Source organism: Pelophylax lessonae (genome assembly GCF_965119305.1).
Source record: "Pelophylax lessonae genome assembly, chromosome: 8".
Classification (NCBI taxonomy): domain Eukaryota; kingdom Metazoa; phylum Chordata; class Amphibia; order Anura; family Ranidae; genus Pelophylax; species Pelophylax lessonae.
In genome coordinates this window covers 100,763,944-100,783,775 of record NC_138775.1, presented here as the reverse complement: position 1 = coordinate 100,783,775, position 19,832 = coordinate 100,763,944, and the positions used below count along the sequence as shown (strand labels likewise).

Here is a 19,832-nt window from a genome sequence, read left to right as displayed (position 1 = left end):
GCTGCCTAGCCCTCTTTCTAAATCCTACAGTTTGTTGATTACCCCAGCAGATGACTACGCGCTACCCAGTCTGGGGTAGTGGGAACGGGACCCCCAGCTGCAGTTGACCTCGGCTCAACGACTAAAGATCTGTACCCTGGCTTTGAAAACCCCGACCTGTACGAAATTACAGGAATTGAATTATAAGATCCTTACCCGTTGGTACAGAGTCCCCTCTCTTTTACACAAATTCTTCCCGGACACGTCGGAGCTTTGCTGGCGCTGTGGGGAAAGTGTAGGGACCATGTTGCATATCTTCTGGTCATGTCCGCTGATTGCACCCTTCTGGAGGGAGGTGCGGGCGCTTCTGGGGGAACTCACAGAGCGTACCCTCCCCGACACCCCAGAGTTTTATCTTTTGCACTTGTCCACCATGCCGATTTCCAAGAGTAAGAAGTCAATTATCCCACACGTGCTCTGTGCTGCTAAAGCCTGCATTCCGATGCTTTGGAAGTCGACTAAAGCCCCCACTATACAGGATTGCACGCGTAAATTAGTGGAGATCAACCGGATGGAGGACCTCACACTCACGGCACAAAATAGAAGGGAACGATATGAGAAGACGTGGGGATTCTGGAACGCTTTCATCTTCACTGACATGGGGAAGTCCCTATTGGGCGCTTAGAGCTGAGGATTGAGCTGGCGCTTGATTGGCAGGTGACGCAGTCGATGTCGGGCGCCCCATCTATCCCCCACCTCCCCTCCCCCCCCCTTTTTTTCTCTTTTTTTCTTTCTTCGCTTTCGCCCCTCTGTTTCCTTCACTCTTTCCCCTCCCTTGGAACTCCTGCTCTGCACTTCCTTATCTTGTATTTTCAACATTCTATAAAAGGTTGGGTAGTGACAGTTTGGGAAAAGTCGTTGATACCCTGCTGATATCTTGTATCCCTCTCCAGGTGTCTTGAGCTACTGTAGTTCAGACGAGTCCCGAGGGGGGGGTGTTTCGCCCCCTCTTTTGGACGTGGAGACTTGTTTTTCCAGTTTTCTCTTGCACTAATGTGCTACCATTCTTGAATGTTTATTATGTATGGAAGATGCTTCCCCTATTTGACTGAGGTATTTTTCTATCACGATTGTATTTATGTTTGTTTTTTCCACTGTACTGCCTTTCTCAATAAATAAAATATTTGGAGAAAAAAAAAGCCCAGTCTCTGCTTCCACTTCTTTCCTTACATCTCCTCTCTCCAGATATCCCCCTCTTCAACATTGGACTCTATTGGACCTATACCATCTTCTAGACCCTAAAAACTACCAGCAACTCTTAGCCTCATACAATCTACCTAATAAAGACTTCTCAATATATACCTCCAGATCCGTCATATACTCTCCTCTATACCCATCACCAATAGAACAGTATCCAAAGATCCACTCTCGTTTTGTATCCAGACATCCACCACAACCAAAGGAATCTCATACATATACAATTTATTATCTCAACCAGCATCTACTCACAAATCAACAAGTATGGTCTTCTGGGAATCAAAACTACATATCTCGGTACCCCCTGCTGCTTGGTACAAAGCTTCCAGGACTCCATCTCTCTTCTCCAAAAATGTGACTCATTGGGAAACCCTCATGAAAATATACAACTGGTATTATACACCTGCAAGATTAGCCCACATATATCCATCCCACTCTCCGAAACACAGGAGAAAATGTGACACTGTTGGAAACATTTTTCCCATCTGGTGGGAATGCCCAGTCATAGCCCCCTTCTGGAGGAACATCTCCACTATCATTTCTGACATTACTCAAGTTTCACTTAAGTTAACTCCGCAAATGGCTCTCTCTGGTCTACATTCTTCTCATTGGCCCACTAAGTTTATCCCCATCATAATGCATATCTTGATTGCAGAACCCCCTCCCACCAACACTCCCTTCAGTCATTTCTACAATTAACAACCAATGTCATATGGAATACCTCCTCTCCAAATCATACCCGACGGGAGATAAATTCTCGAAACACTTGGCTCCCTGGCTATTAGACCCCTGATGCATTATATTATCTTGACTGTATATACCCCCTCCTCTAACAAGCTCTGTCTATGAGACATGCATTTCCTTAGGCAAAACAAAGCCAGACAAAAGCTTTTGTTTCAGGTACACAGCCTTATACTTGTTAACCTACTTAGTATTTAGGTACACCTTCCTACTGCCTTCTTCCCCTTCTCCTCACCTTTCCTTTCTTTTTCTGTCTTCCTTCCTTCAGCCTTGATACTACCCCCAATGAAGTAGTAGTGTTATGGCTGACCAATGGTTTAAAACTTGCATTCAACTGCATTTTATTCTGTTGTACTACTGACAAGTAACCCAAGATGCTATGTATATGTACTTCTATACAGTTGGTGATTCTTCCCCCTATGCTTGGATTCTTGTATACCTTTTCTCAATAAAAATGCATTGAACAAATAAAAGAAAAACACAAGAAAAAAAAAATTATAAAAATAGTTGAATTAGTTCTTGAGCTTGGATATGGTTAGGGTCCATGATTTTAGGTCCAAAAAAAAAAAAAAGTTTTTACACATTTAGTGTTTGTTTATGTAATAAAAAAAAGCCAAATGCTCACTATTGTTTTTTGGCGATACTACATTTAGAAACAGCAAGTAATGCACACATACAGTATGTGGTATCCTCATGTAGGTCAGGTGATGGATCATGGTAGGATCATGGTAATAGCATAAAATATACAGCTTCTTTCTACTATCTTGCGCCAGTTTTCATATGAAAAAAAAAAAAAATCAAGAGAGATCTATTAATATCCATCTACCAAATAGATTACAATGCAAGTCAGTGATCAGTAAAGGCCTAGTAGGCCAACACCTGGGAGAGTGTTGTAAATCTATAGAAATAAATTAAAAAGCACATTTCCACTGTATGGAGCAACCTAGTGAGGGGTCAGCAGAAAAATATCTAACCTTAAATTAGGTGCTAGTGAATTCAAACAATGTTATTAGATATTAATAAATAACAACTACTTTCTGATAAAATACATAGCCAATACTCTTACCTTTGTTTTCTTGTTTTCGCTTTATTTTAGCACGCCCTACATGTTTTTTAATTTGCTTTTCTGCAAGTTCGACACCATCCTGTCCAGCCATCTTCTCTTTACATTCAGAAAAAAAAAAGAAAATTTTCATTATATGGTATTTAGTACAAAATAGAAACACCAGATAGTCTAGACTAGAGGAAATGAATACATATCTATCTATTAATATGTGAAATACAAACTTAATAACAATGTTTTGCAGGTTTTTGCTTTGACAGTCAGTTCTTATGATTTCTCCTACCTATGGCACTGTCATATAGAATACATAAAAATATTTTAAAAGCATTCTTACTTTACAGCATATGTCCAACACAAGGCCTGCAGGCCGAATCTGGCCTGGTGGGCCATTTCATGTGGCCCTCGCACCTCTCCTGCACCCCCTCACTTCCACCCCCACCTTGTCTCAGCAGCAGACAGGACAGAACTCCTCCATCAGATCCTAAACTTCTGTGTGTAGCCACAGCACCCCCTCCCCTGCTCTCAGCATTCAGCAGACTTCAGCAGCTGACTCCCATCCTTCAGACCATGCACTTTGTGCTTGACCAGCTCTGCCCCCAGCTTCTTCCTAGCAGCAGCACAAGGTAAAGGGCGGGTGCACTGTGATGTAAAGGTAAAGGGGGGGGGGGGACTCTTGACATCTTGACTCTGATATCGGGAAAAGTGGGGTGCTCTGGACCAGTGTTTCTCAACCTTTTTTCAGTTGTGGCACCCTTAACAATTCTGCACAATTTCGAGGCACCCCATTCTAAAAATTAAAAACAAAAAACCTAAACAACAGAACGCAGCAACATCCATACACATGGGCAATCTAACATTAGAAGTGATTTATTCCTCTACTATTGCAAACTGGTATGGACTAGTGTTCTAGGGTTTCTCTTCTCCCTCAGTTTCTTTTCTTCTATTTGCTAATGTGACCCCAGTGCTGATGGAGAAGGGATGAGGAGTAAATAAGGATGCTGTGCAAGCACCGTCATTCTCCTTATCAACCTGGTTGTCAGGGTGTCAGTGGCTTGACCTGCACAGTGCCCAGGGTTGTCAGGGTGCCAGTGGCTTGACCCACACAGTGCCCAGGGTTGCCAGGGTGCCAGTGCCTTGACCTGCACAGTGCCCAGGGTTGTCAGGGTGCCAGTGGCCTGACCCGCACAGTGCCAAGGGTTGTCAGGGTGCCAGTGGCTTGACCAGCACAGTTCCAAGGGTTGTCAAGGAGCCAGTGGCTTGACCAGCACAGTGCCAATGGTTGTCAGGGTGCCAGTGGCTTGATTAGCACAGTGCCCAGAGTTGTAATTCTACAAAGTAAAAACCTGTGGCCATTTTTAGCCATTTTGCCAAGGCACCCCTGAAGAACCCAGGAGGCACACCAGAGTGCCACAGCACCCTGGTTGAAAAAGGATGCTCTGGACATCCAGGGGGAGATTTACCTTAAACTGGTGCACACAGAATCTGGTGCAGCTCTGCATTGAAACCAATCAGCTTCCAGGTTTTATTGTCAAAGTTTAATTGAACAAGCTGAAGTTAGAAGCCGATTGGTTACTATGCACAGCTGCACCAGATTCCGTGTGCACCAGTTTTTGTAACTCTCCCCCTAGTCTTACAGATACAACCAGACCTTTAGGCTACGTTTCCACCAGTGTGACGCCAAAGTCGCACAAATTACAGTGCGACTTTGCAGTGCGACTAATGCAACTTTGAGTGCAATTTTGATCTGACTTTATACACAGACTCAAAGTCGCATCAAAGTAGTGCAGGCATCTTTTCAAAGTCGCTGCAACTTTTAAGACGCAAAGATTGGAACGGGTGCCATTGAAATCAATGGGCTGTGACTAGTCATACGACTTTGTGTCCAAAGTCGCATCACAAGTCGCACTAGTAGAAACAAAGCCTTAAGGGCAACCATAATACTTTTGCAGCCTGCAATAAAATGCAGTTCAACATTAACACTCCTGCTCTACAGCATTTCTTCACACCTGCCTAAAACTTTTGCACAGTAATATTTACACACACACACACCTCAAAAAAAATTAAGGAACAATTTGAAAACACATGAGATCTCAATGGGGAAAAATCTCAGACTGGATATCTATACTGATATGGACTGGGTAATGTGTTAGGAAGGAAAGGATGCCACATCATTTGATGGAAATGAAAATCATCAACCTACAAAAAGGCTGATTTCAAAGACGCCCTGAAAATCAAAGTGAAAAAAATCATGCAGCAGGCTAGTCCATTTTTGCTGAAATTTCATTGCAGCAACTCAAAATGGTACTCAGTAGTTTGTATGACCCCCCCATGTGCTTGTATGCATGCCTGAAAAACGTCAGGGCATGCTCCTGATGAGATGACGGATGGAGTCCTGGGGTAAACCCTCCCAGATTCTGGACCAGGGCATCACTGAGCTCCTGAACAGACTGAGGTGCAACCTGGCAGCTTTGGATGGACCGAAAACAATGTCTCAGAGGCGTTGGATTTAGGTCAGGCGAGCATTGGGGCCAATCAATGGTATCAATTGCTTCATCCTCTAGGAAATGGTTGCATACTCTCGCCACGTGAGGCCAGCCACTGTCATGCACCAGGAGAAACCCAGAACCCACTACACCAGCGTAGGTTCTGACAATGGCTCCAAGGATTTCATCCAGATACCTAATGGCAGTCAGGGTGCCATTGTCTAGCCTGTGGAAGTCTGTGTGTTCCTCCATGGATATGCCACCAAACCGGTCGTGCTGAACGATGTTACAAGCAGCATAATGTTCTCCACAGCTTCTCCAGATCCTTTCATGTCTGTCACGTGCTCAGGGTGAACCTGCACTCATCTGTGAAAAGTGCAGGGCACCAGTGGTGGACCTGCCAATTCTGGTGTTCAATGGCAAATGCCAATCAAGCTCCATGGTGTCTGGCAGTTAGCACAGAGCCCACTAGAGGTCATCAGGACCTCAGGCCACCCTCATGAAGTCCGTTTGGTCAGAGGCATTCACACCAGTGACCTGCTGGAGGTAATTTTGTAGGGCTCTGGCAGTGCTCATCCTGTTCTCCTGGCACAAAGGAGCAGATTACCAGTCCTGCGGATAGGTTAGGGACCTTCTATGGCCCCGTTCAGCTCTCCTAGAGTAACTGCCTGTCTCCTGGAATCTCCTCCATGCTCTTGAGACTGGGAGACACAGCAAACCTTCTGGCAATGGCATGTATTGATGTGCCATCCTGGAGGAGTTGGACTGCCTGTGTAACCTCTATAGGGTCCAGGTATCACCTCATGCAACCAGTAGTGACACTGACCCTAGCCAAATTCAAAACTAGTGAAAAACAGTCAGAAAAGATGAATAGGGAAAAAAAAAGGTCAGTGGCCTTCACCTGTAAATCTATTCCCATTTTGAAGGTTGTCTCATTGTTGCCCATCTAGTGCACCTGTTAATTTCATTAACACCAAAGCAGCTAAAACTGATAAACAACCCCCTCTGCTAGTTAACTGATCAGTTTAATCAGAGTTTAATCGACTTGATGCTATTCTCTGATTAAAAAGTGTTCCTTTAATTTTTTTTTTTGAGCAGCATATATTAGTGAACGAACTATATAGTTTTTTTTACCGTGGATACCGATTTTTGGGTCATCGGATATCGGTATTGGCCGATATTTGCGGACATTAAACTTTTTTTTTTTTTTTTTTTAATGTCTACAGGTATTGTGGTGGAGGGATCTGGGGGTCTAAAAGACCCCAAACCCCTCCTCTGCACTTAAAAGCATTCAAAACGCCAAGTTTGGCTGTTTTGAATGCTGTAAGTTTTTGAATTCTGCGCCGCCAGTAGCAGGAAGTGATGTCATGTCATGACATGTCAGACGGCGCCAGTGAAGGTAGGATGCCCGAGTCTCCTGAGCCGCGGAAGGAGGTGGGAGGGGGGGGGCGTCCCCTCCCGCTCCTTGGAATGACAGCCGAGCGGCTTTTCAGCCACATTGGTTGTCATTACAACACAGCCGACCATCGGCTATGGACACCAGTATCGGGGTGATGCCTCTAGCTGCAGGCATCACCCCGGTACATGTACTTTCCCAAAATATCGGTAATATGGGTAAATCAAAAGGCCAATTCCGAAAAATATCGGGGAAAGTGCATATCGGCCCTCGATATATCAGCTTTGCCGATAATCGGTCGATCTCTAGTATATATTATACAATTATTATTATTCATACAATCAGATATTTCCAGGACAATCTGACATTTCTTTATGTTAAGACAGAAATTTTCTTACCTCAATTGATACCTAAACAAAGTAATGACACAATTTATCATATGCCCCCAACAAGTACTGTCATCAAATCTGTACTACCCTGTAGGCACACTGCACATCACAGTACACTTCATCGCTCTAGAGCAGGGATCTCCAAACTATGACCCTCCAATTGTTCAAGAACTACAATTTCCATCATGTCTGTGAATGTCAGAGTTTTACAATTCCTCATGGGAAGTGTAGTTCCGCAACAGCTGGAGGGCTGTATTTTGGTGATCGCTGCTCTAGAGTGTACAACCTTAGGGTGCATTTTTATATGTCCAAGGGCCTGTTCTAGCAGCTATTTCTAGGGCTATGCCCTGCACTACGATGGGGGCGCACTTAGAAAAAGTACTGAAAGCGCCATTTTATTTCAGCACAGTGGGTTGCAGTGCAAATAGAAATCTATTGACATCTTATGAAGCAGATATCCTACAGAATGACCTGGACAAAATAACAGAGTGGGCAATGACATGGCAAATGAGGTTTAACGTGGAGAAATGTAAGGTTTTGCACTTGGGGACTAAAAACATAAAAACACAATACACGTTAGGAGGGGAACCCTTGGGGGGAATAAAAAATGGAGAAAGATCTGGGAGTCTTGGTTGATGATAGACTAGGCAATAGCATGCAATGTCAAGCGGCAGCTGCCAAAGCCAGCAGAATATTAGCATGCATAAAGAAAGGGATGTATTCCAGAGATAAGACTATAATCCTTCCACTTTATAAAACTCTGGTCTGACCGCATCTGGAGTATTCTGTCCAGTTCTGGTCGCCAGTCCTCAGGAGGGATGTGTTGGAGCTGGAGAGAGTCCAGAGAAGGGCAACTAAACTGATTAGGGGATTGGAGGACCTTAACTATGAAGAGCGGCTGCAATCGCTCAATTTATTCTCCCTGGAGAAGAGACGCCTGAGGGGAGACATGATAGCAATTTATAAATATCTCAATGGGGATCTCAGCTTAGAAAAAATGCTGTTCAGTCGAAGGGATTGCATGAGGACAAGAGGGCATACAATGCGATTAGAGGAGAGGCGTTTTAACCTCAGGCAACGTGGGGGGTTCTTTACTGTTAGGGCTACAAGATTGTGGAATTCTCTACCACAAGAGGTGGTTTCTGCGGGTAGTATGGTGGCTTTCAAAAGACTCTTAGATTTGCATCTCAGGGATCAGGACATTAAGGGCTATGTGAGATGATTACAGCCACACACACCTACACAGGTTGAACTGGATGGACTATTGTCTATTCAACCTCAACTACTATGTAACTATCTTATGATATTTCAATAAAGCTCTATGAAAAAAAAAAAGTTAAAGGATAAGTCCACCCTAAAACTAAAATCCCTGCATCTATAGATCTCCATGTTCTAACACTAACCTATAGAGCCCTGTAAAGAAGAAAGCAGTATACTTACCTTTTTTTAAGCCGATCTGCCCCGATTCCACGCTGAGCTGTCAGCTGCGGCTTCGCTACAGAGGCGGTTGCAGAAGACACGGCGGACAACGGAACCCCCATAGAAAGGTGACGTCACATCCCATGCATGTCACAGCCGTTGTCGGCCATGTTCTCTGCAGAGCTTCCGCTGCTGGAGTTTAGGCCGGATCGGCTTCAGAAAAGGTAAGTGTACTGATTTCTTCTTTTTTACAGGGTTAGATGGGTTAGTGTTAGAACATGGAGATCTATAGATGCAGGGATTTTAGTTTTAGGGTGGACTTATCCTTTAACAGTCAGCACATCAACTATTTCAACAACTAAAGGGAACCTATTATTTTCTCAAGGGGCCCATTTACACTTATGCTTCAGTCAATGCAATGCGATTTGGCAAAGGGTGCAGGCGCTTCTTTTGCCCTATAGTCTCCAATGAAAAACACCTGTACCATGCATTTTCATTGCATGCGTTTTGATGCATGACAACTAGCCCCCACCCCCTAGTAACCAATACTTTATTTCAACTTTACTGGCTAGAAAAAAATAAAAATAAATACATGCAAAACATTAAGGCTACATTCACACCTGAGCGTAGCGTTTTCGCGCGATTTTTACCGCGATTTACAGGCGTTTTTTGTGCAGGCGTTTTTTGTGCAGGTTTTTTGTGCAGGGGTTTTTAGATTGAATAGAGACCAATGGAAAACGCCTGTAATCTGCCCAAAAAGAAGCTCATGTACTTTTTTGAGCGTTGGGCATTTTGCTCACAGTGTCAAAACGCTCAGATGTGAATAGGATTTGTCTTGTTGGACGTTTTGAGAGCTGATCCTAGAGCAGAAAAACTCCCCAAAAACGCCCCAAAACGCCTACATGTGAACGGAGCCTAAGGCCACACTCACATGGCCACATGCGGTGTTCAGCATGCACCAGTGTGAACCCAGACAATGTTCCATGAACGACATCTCGAAACAGAACCCAGGCTTAAAAAAAGCAATGGAATAAAAAAACATCAGTTAGCGGCGTTTTTTGGCGTTTATCAACTTTTATTGATGATTTTACAGCTGAAAAAAGCCACTCAAAACCCACTCGTTTTTGGGGGGTTTTTACAGCCAGAAAACGCCCCTGCCAAAAACTGCTGATACCAGCTGGGGCTGTTTGCCTGCATGGGGATGCACAGGTGTTCCATGCATCCCTGTGCAGGTCTTCCCATTCATGTCATTTGGGACACAGCGTGCACAGACGCTGCTTGCAATTTGACATTCTGTGCAAATGCGGGTGCATGGCATTCATTCAGGGCTGCGCACCTGTACCCACAGGGCTATCAAACTGGAAGCAGTGGTTATATCCGTGCGTTTTTCCATGTGGGCTTGTTTTAGACATTGTTAGCATCAAGACCTGATTTTTCAGCAAAGACACAAAAACAACGTGCCCGGTTCTCACCACAGCACGCCAGCATTGTGCTGTGAGCAGAGCATGTGACAAATGTTTTGTGTGTGGCTTGCTGAGACCAGTGTTAAAAAAAAATACGAGTCTCTCCCTACTGGGTGCCAACAAGCCCATTAGAGCTCATTTAAACCGTTATAAAAAGGCAGATGCTTTAAGACTCCATTCACACTATTACGACTTGTCAGGCGACTTGTGAGCCTGAGAAGTCGCGGTCCGTCGTGGTCCCATTGTGTAGTACGGGAACCGTTCTAATAGGAGCGACACCAGTCGCTCTAACTTAGAAAAAGGTTCCTGTACTACTTCGGGGCGACCTGGAGCGACTTGCATAGACATTCATTTTGTGAAGTCCGTGCAAGTCGCGCCGAAGTCGCGCTGCACGCGACTTCACAGGTCGCCCCCGAAGTCGTGCCGCTGCAGTGTGAATGCGGTGTAAAGCTGTTGTATCCTCAAAAAAAAAAACCCCTGCCGGACAAAGGCATAATGAGCTAGTATGCATCGCATACTAGCTTATTATGAAATACTTACCTTAGAACGAAGCCCCGACACGGTCGCCCGGATACTGCTGAGGCAGCCAACATCTTCACTCGGTGTCTCTTCCGGGTTTGGCGATTCCGGTGCTGTGAGGGGCTGGAGCCGCGATGACGTCACTCCCGCGCACGCATGTGGGGAGTTCACTTTTCTGGCAAGCAGCCAGCAAGGAGCTCTGAAGGTCCACCGGACCTTCAGAGCGCATGCGCCGCTGGTGTCAGTGGCTGCATGCAAGGCGAATATCTCCTAAACCGTGCAGGTTTAGGAGATCTTAATTTTACCTACAGGTAAGCCTTATTATAGGCTTACCCATAGGCAATGTTCCCTTTAAGGTGCGCGCATGCACGGACGTGCAGTGTCATTGAAGGTCCCGCGCAAGCACAGATGCAGATCGTGCAGCCGCAGACGTGGCAGCCGGGGAGCAGAGCATGCGCCCCGAGAGCACGCCCATTGTGTGACAATAGCGAATGAAAATTCACTATTGTCACACGGATCCTCCTCCTGGCCAATCAGGGAGCAGGTCCTCCCGCTTCCTGATTGGCCGAAAGGCCAACCCCATGCCATTGGCCGAGGAGGAGCTGTCGGGAGGACTGAGGAGACGCGGGAAGCCAGGGACTGAACTGGGGAGAAGCTGCCGTGACCGTGAGGTGAGTGCACGGACGGGAGCAGACGTGGGGAGTCGGGACTGAAGAGAAGCTGCCGTCAGGTAAGTGCACTGGTCTCGCGGGGGGAACGCTTGCATCTCTGCATTGATTGGGGGCAATGCTGTGGGCAATCTGCATTGATTGGGGGCAATGCTGTGGGCACTCTGCATTGATTGGAGGCAATGCTGTGGGCACTCTGCATTGATTGGAGGCAATGCTGTGGGCACTCTGCATTGATTGGAGGCAATGCTGTGGGCACTCTGCATTGATTGGAGGCAATGCTGTGGGCACTCTGCATTGATTGGGGGCAATGCTGTGGGCACTCTGCATTGATTGGGGGCACGCTGGTCACTCTGCATTGACGTACCCCCCCCCCCCCCCCCCCCCAGCGGGCCACAGAAAAATGATCAAACGTTGACCGGTCCACGGCGATAAAAAGGTTGGGGAGCACTGCGCTCAGAAATTTTTTTATTTGCTTAGCACAGTAAAAAATTAGAGGGAACATTGTCCATAGGTAAAAGTTAAAAAGCGGAGTATACTACTGCTTTAACTGTAAATTGTCACGTTAAAAACTTGTTTTGCAGTGTTTTTGCATTGGTAAAACTATACTTCTACAAAAGCTTATGGCTCAAAGCGCTCAAACGCCAAATAGCTGCGCTTTTCAGTGTTAGATCGTTTTTACAGCTGAAAACTCAAATCCACTAGTTTCTGAGGGGGGGGGGGGGGGGGGGGGTTGCAGAAGGCTGCTAACAACAGCCTGTGTGTGCATGGACACATAGGATAACATGCTGGGGAGTTTACTGGCTGCAGAAAAAAAATGCCTGAAGCCAAAAACAGCAGCTGTAAAAATATCCAGTGTGCACTAGGCTTTGAGCCCCTGTTCACATCGGGCCGATTTAGGCCTTATGCACACTGGACGTTTTTACAGCGGCTGTTTTTGGCGTCAGACGTTTTTTTCTGCAACCAGTAAACTCCCCAGCATGTTATCCTATGTCTCCATGCACACATAGGCTGTTTTCAACAAGTTTTGGCAGGGGCGTTTAAAAAAAACTAGTGGGTTTTGAGTGGCTTTTTTGCTGCTGTAAAAATGCTCTGATGTCAATAAACGTTGATAAACACTGATAAACGCCAAAAAATGCTGCTAACCGACGTTTTTCATTTCATTGCTTTTTTTAAAGCCTGGGTTCTGTTCTGAGATGTCGTTCATGGAACAAAGCCTGGGTTCACACTGGTGCATGCTGAACACGCATGGGATTTGCACCAAAAACACACCGCATTTCTGTGCGCATCACACGTGATATCTGTGCGATGTGATTTGAGACATATATTTTGTATGGCTCAAATTGCATCACATTTGCACCAAAATGTTGTAGGACCCTTTTTTTCCTCCACACCTAATCGCATTGCATGGGTGTGAACAGCCATGCGATGCGATTTTGGCAAGCACACTGCATTTTGCAATCTGTTTCAGGGTATCTTTCATGGAACATAAAGCCCATTTGACGTTGTGCCGATTTGGCATGCGATTTGTCATGTCAAATCACATTACAAATAGGAGGCTATTGCCGGCAACGACACCGGGTCACACTGAGGGAGGGTTTGAAATCATTCAGCTGAACGCGCACAATTTCAAACTTGCATGTCTGTACAACTTCTGGGGCGATTTGACAGACATCTGTACAGGTTCATGCACAGATGTCTATTGAAATCGCCCTGAAGTCGCCAAAAGTAGTGCAGAAATGACTTTTGGGAATCAGTGTGGCACCGCAAAGTCAGGGTTGCACCAATTCGGACAGTGACGTTGCCAGCAATAGGCTCTGATTTGGCATGCGATTTGACATGTAAAATGTGACCGATGTGAACGGGGGCTTATTGTTCCATGAACGACACCACAAAACAAATTGCAAAATGCAGTGAGCTTGACAGAATCGCATCGCATGGGTGTTTACACCCATGCGATGCGTTTTTGATGCGGGGAAGAAGGTTCCACATTTGCACCAAAATGTTGTAGGACCCTTTTTTCCCTGCACCCAAATCTTATCGCGTGGGTGTGAACACCCATGCGATGCAATTCTGGAAAGCATTGCATTGTGGGACAGTCAGTTACTAAAATAGCAGAGAGGTGATTTTTAGCTAAAAATGCCAATGCGAAAAAGCTAAAAAAAATGCTGGGAAAAACTCACTACAAAGCTACTGGCATTTTTTATAACGTTCAGTTTGCATGAGTCCTTAAAGCGGTTGTAAACCCTAAAAAAAAAAAAAAAAACCCTGCAAGACAAAGGCATAATGAGCTAGTATGCATCGCATACTAGCCCATTATGTGTAACTTACCTTAGAACGAAGCCCCGACACGGACCCCCGGACATCGCTGCGGGTGCTGCCATGATCCCTCACCGTCTCTTCCGGGTTCGGCGGTGATTGGCCGAAAGAGACGGCTCCGGCGCGATGACTGGCCGGAGCCGCGATGAGTGATTTTCCGGCAAGCTCCCGGCAAACAAAATTGAAGGTCCCCTGGACCTTCAGAGCGGCTGCATGCACTGCAAATATCTCCTAAACCATGCCGGTTTAGGAGATATTATTTGTACCTACAGGTAAGCCTTATTATAGGCTTACCTGTAGGTAAAAGTGTCAAAAAGCGGGATACTACCGCTTTAACATGTGAATTGACATGTCAAATCGCAGCCTATTTCCAGCAACGGTGCCGTCTGAATTGGTGCGATGCTGACTTTGCGGCGTTGCATCGATTCCCAAAAGTAATTTCTGTACTTTTAATAGACATTTGTGCAGAAACCCATACAGAGGGCTATCAAGTAACCCTGAACTTGCGCTGACATGCGGGTTTGGAATCGTGTGAGTTCATCTGAACTGGTGTGATTTCAAACCCGCCCTCAGTGTGAACGAGGACTAAGCGCAGGATGAATTCGTAGGCAAGAAAAAAACGCATTTCAAAAAGCTTTTTTTACACCACAGAGTAGGGTTGCCACTTTTTCTTTTACCCAAACACTTTAGCGGCACACAGTACATTTGTTTTGTTTTATTATACACTAGGATTGTAATAGACCTGGGACACCTTTGGGCACTCCAAAGAGACTATTAATGGGGCGCACATATTGCCCCCTCACCCTCCTGCCGTTCACACTGGGGCGATCCGACTTGCCGGGGCAACCTCATAGGTCGCGGCGCGCTGCTCGCACTGCGACCTCGGAGCGGCCGGCACGGACTTCATAACATTGAAGTCTATGCAGGTCGCTCCAGGTCGCCCCAAAGAAGCTCCGGACCCTTTTTCTAAGTCGGAGCGACTTGTGTCGCTCCTATTAGAACGGGTCCATAGCTTCATTATGGCGGGCGACCTGTCAGGCGACCTGCCCCAGTGTGAACGGGGACTTAAGCCCTGAGCCACATTCCTGTTTGAATAATATGTCCGGGTTTCAAGTTTCAAATGCTCCTAAAAAAACAAACAGGTGGCAACCCTACCGCAGCAGTGCTTTTATGCGTTTCATGCGTGTGCGTAAATGCACAGGGAAGCACCATATGTAAATGAAATTCAGTAATAAAATGTAAAAAAAGAACAAAAAAAATAATAAAATATATTATATATATATATCTCACAATGCCCTATCAACAGACACAATGTAAACGTACATGTGGTGTCGCAGTGTAAACATTCCCCATAGATATGAATGCATTGTTACTGACGTCACGTCTGTGTAGCTGACCTCACTGCTCCTCATAACACATGAGATATATACAGCAGGGTAAAGACATCTACTCTTCATCCACACACTGCTACTGGCCGATCACAGTCACCAATCACATACCGAAAACACAAACTTCCAGCTCTAGGTCTACAGTGCGGCCTTCATATTTGTGTAGACCTTTTATTTATTACAGCGAACCGCAAATGGCTCCGACAAAATGGCGGCAAAGAAACACTCCTGTAGACATCATTTTAGGAATAAAATCCTCTCCAGTGGGCGTGTTCCGTGCAGGTAATGGGATACATAAGAGGAATATAATACACGTGGTAAAACAGACACCATTTCATACGTATAAAATCATCAAACCTTATAAAATGCTCGCATAAGCAGTTTAGATAAAGTGTGACCATGCAGGCTCTACTGACGAGAAGTCACGGTAGGCATTGTACTGTGATTTGTTGTACACTGGCGTCCCCTGCTGGTGAACATCGCCCATAGTTACATTGACTTTATTTTATTCTAACTTTCTGGTGAAGGTGTCACACATTTTAACCACTTAACCACTTAAGCCCCGGAGGATTTGGCTGCTAAAGGACCAGGGGTTTTTTTGCGCTTTTTTACTGCGTGACTTTAACGGACAATTGCGCGGTCGTGCGACGGTGTACCTAAACGAATTTGACGTCCTTTTTTTCCCACAAACAGAGCTTTCTTTTGGTGACATTTGATCACCTGTGCGATTTTTTGATCACGCGCTATAAACAAAAAAAGAGCGTAAATTTTGCAAAAATAACAATATTTTTCACATTTTTTTATATGAAATTCCCCAAAAAAAAAAGTAAAAATCAAAATTTTTTAACATTTTTCGGCCAATTTGCTTTATGCTACCTATGTTTGGTAAAAAAAATCGCAAAAAGCGTATTTTGATTGGTTTGCGCAAAAGTTATCGCGTTTACTAACAAAGGGAAAGATTTTTGTCATTTTTGTTTTTTTGTTTTTTAACGCGTAATGGCGGCGATCTGCGATTTTTTTTCCGGTACTGCGACATTGCGGCGGACAGATCGGACCCTTGACTGACATTTTTGACACTTTTGGGGTTACCAGTGACATTACTGCAGTAATCAGTGCTATACATATGCACTGTTACTGCAAAAATGACACTGGCAGGGAAGGGGTTAACTTTATTGGACAGGGAGGGGTTAAGTGTGTCCTAGGGGCGTGATTCTAACTGTGTAGGGACATTCCTATTGGTGTAAAAGCAAAGATCCACCGTTCTACATAGTAGAACGGACAGATCTTCACTTTTACACAGGGAGAACTGACAGGCAGCTTGTTTACACAAGCTGCTCTGTCTTTCTCCCTTCACAGGAGCGATCGCAGTGTGACTGGCGGACATCGAGTCCGCCGGTCACACGCACTGACTTGCCTGTGAACGAGCCGCGGCGGGCGCGCGCCTCGGCGGGCGGGCGCGCGCCTCGGCGGGCGCGCGCCCGCCCGCGATAGGCTCGCAAGTCAGTGACAGGCGAGTGACGTACCGATACGTCACTCTGCCTGGCCGGGGCTGACCGCCGCAGTATATAGTCGTGCGGCGGTCGGCAACCGGTTAAAGCGGAGTTCCACCCTGGATTTTTTTTTTTTTTTTAATTCCCCCGGGACAGTCAGGGCTAGTACATTCCACAATGGCTAGCCTCTGATCTGTCCCGGGTTGCACTTACCTGTTAGGACAAATACTTACCTTGCAAACGTCTTGTCCAGCGCTGCCATCTCAGATGTGGGCAGCTTGAAGCAAGCGAGATCCCCTTCGGCGTCTTCTTCCGCCTTCTTTGGTCCCACGATGCTCTGCGCCGGCCCCGACGTCACTTCCGGGTCGCGCGCGTCATCCCCTTCTAAACAGGGGATGACGCGCGCGACCCGGAACTGACGTCGGGGCCGGTGCAGGCGCAATGATTCCTGGGAGCTATGACGTTCAGCTCCCAGGAATCATTGCAGAGCCAGGAAGTGACGACGGGCCGCGGCCGAGGAAGGAGGAAGAAGGAAGTAAGGTAAGTATTTTTTCTTCGCTACGAGGCAAGTAAAAAAAAAAAAAAATATGCGATTATCCATTTCTTTTTCAGGTGACCCGGAGCGAGAAGATGGAGGTAAGTATAAAAATAGGGTGGAACTCCACTTTAAAGACCAGGCCTATTTCTGACACTTGTTGTTTACAAGTTAAAATCATAAATTTTTTTTTTTTTCTAAAAAAATTACTTAGAACCCCCAAACGTTAAATATATTTTTTTAGCAGAGACCCAAGAGAATAAAATGGAGATCGTGGCAAAACTTTGTCACACCGTATTTGTGCAGCGGACTTACAAACGCAAATTTTGGGGAAAAAATAAACTTTTTTAAATAAATAAGGAAACAGTAAAGTTAGCCCACTTTTTTTTATATAATGTCAAAGATAATGTTACGCAGAGTAAATTGATGCCCAATATGTCATGCTTCAAAATGACGCACGCTCGTGGAATGGCGACAAACATTGGTACTTAAAAATCTCCATAAGCAATGCTTTAAACATTTCTACAGGTTACCAGTTTAGAGTTACCGAGAAGGACTACGGGTAAAATGATTGCTCTCGCTCTAACGATCGCGGCGATACCTCACCTGTAAACCGCTGGCATGTGTCCGCCCCCTCTAGACAGCAGGAATGCCTATCCAGGGGACCAGTGTCACCGACTGCCGCCGGGCACCTGTGATCGCTCCCCGCTAAGAGAGAACGTCAGTCAGCTGTTGTAAACACAGCTGACTGTTGTTCTCTCTGAAATGATCACAGAGCCCATGTGATCTCCTATTTAGGATCACAGGTCTCTATGATCATTTCACAAGTCTCTCCACCATATAGTTAGAAAACACTTCCCTAGGCTCACACTTAACCCTTTGATCCCCTCTGGGTTAACCCCTTCCCTGCCATTGTAATTATTACAGTAACAGTGCATATTTTTAGCACTGATTACTGCAGTAACGTCACTGGTCCCCCGCAAAGTGTCAAAAATGTCAGTTTGGGGTCCGATCTGTCCGCTGCAATGTCGCAGTCCCGCTAAAAATCGCAGATCGCCACCATTACTAGAAAAAAAATATAAATAAATAAATAAAAACGATCACTCTTTCCCCTAGTTTGTAGACGAGATAACTTTTGCGCAAACCAATTTAAAATACGCTTATTGGGATTTTTATTTTTACCAAAGATATGTAGCAGAATACAAATTGGCCTAAAAGGATGAAAAAATTAGATTTTTAAATATTTTTGGGGGGAATATTATATAGCAGAACGTGAAAAATATTGTTTTTTTTTTTTTTTTTCAGAATTGTCACATTTTTTATTTATAGCGCAATACATAAAAAATCGCACAGGTGATCAAATACCACCAAAATAAAGCTCTATTTGTGGGAAAAAAAGGACATGAATTTTATTTAGGTACAGCGTCACACAACCGCGCAATTTTACATTAAAGTAACGCAGTGTCGAATCGCAAAATATTGCCTGGTCATTAAGGGGGCAAATCCTTCAGGTCCAGAAGTGGTTAACCACTTGTCAACTGCTAGTAGTACATATATTGCGGCAGGTCAGCTCTGTCCCACAAAACGATGTAACTGTACGTCACTTTGCTGGACCGCTAGTGCACCGATTGGCCCCCGGGCACCCGCAATCGCTCCCCGTGGAGACAGAACAGCGGTATGCCGTTGTAAACACAGCAGACCACTGTTCTGCCAGTAATAAACACCGGGATCCTGTGTTCCTCTTATTTAGGAACACAGGTCTCTGTGTTAATAAAGTGAATACATCCCCCACACAGTTAGAAAGCACCCCCTAGGGACACCTTTAAACCTTTGATCACCCCTGGTGTTAACCCCTTCCTTGCCATTGTCATTAGTACAGTAACAGTGCATATTTTTAGAAATGATTCCTGTAGTAATGTCACTGGTCCCCCCAAAAGTGTCAAAAATGTTTCAGTTAGGTGTGCGACCTGTCCCCTGCAATGTCACAGTCCCGCTAAATATCGCTGATCCCCGCTATTACTAGTAAAAAAATAAATAAAAATGACATAAATCTTTCCCCTAGTTTGTAGACGCAATAACTTTTTTGCGAAAACCAATCAATATACACTTATTGGGAAGTGATTATTGTGAGATCTGGGGTCAAAAAGACCTCAAATCTCACATCTACCCTTAAAAGCAAAAAAAAAGAAAGAAAAGGGTGAACAAAAAGAATGGTCTCTTTAGGACCGTCGGGTAGGAGCGACTTTTGACGTCGCTTTGGTCCTCCAAGGCAATAGAGTTAAGTGGGGGCCATCTTGTCCTCACTTGACTTCCTGCCTGGGACTGCAACAGACCGGATCGTTTTCCCGGCTACCGATAGCTCCGGTACACGGAGAAAATGACTAGAAAGTGGCTGGGGGGGGGAACCTCTCCCATTGCCCATATAAGTGATCTTGTGTGGATTCTGCTGCTGGGACCACTTTTATGCGAAAAAGGACCGCCGGCCCTGTAAGAAAATACCGGGGTTATGGTAGCCATCTGCTGCCTTAACACTGGTATTTAACGTCAAAGTACAGACGTAAAACTGCGGCAGGAGGTCCAGAAGTGGGTAATAAGGTAGAGTTACGGATATTTCTAACTTTTCTAACTTCTCAAAAATGTATCCTGATCATTAAAGATAAATTCCAGGTATGGACACTTTTGCATAGTTGTACTAATCAATGTAAGTATGTACAGTGCATCCG

At 45.2% G+C, this 19,832-nt stretch overlaps 1 protein-coding gene across 2 annotated transcripts in view; it reads right to left on the bottom strand.

The window, feature by feature from the left end:
- LOC309561984 (putative endonuclease 4) overlaps positions 1-3,136 on the bottom strand; it is an 89,304-nt gene extending 86,168 nt beyond the window's left edge. For both annotated transcript variants that reach the window (XM_082266080.1, XM_082266081.1), the window contains exon 1: positions 3,044-3,136. In XM_082266080.1, coding sequence (XP_082122206.1) covers positions 3,044-3,134 — 91 coding nt within the window. In that variant the 5' untranslated portion in view covers positions 3,135-3,136. The remainder of the gene's footprint in view (positions 1-3,043) is intronic.
- Positions 3,137-19,832: the final 16,696 nt, after the last annotated feature.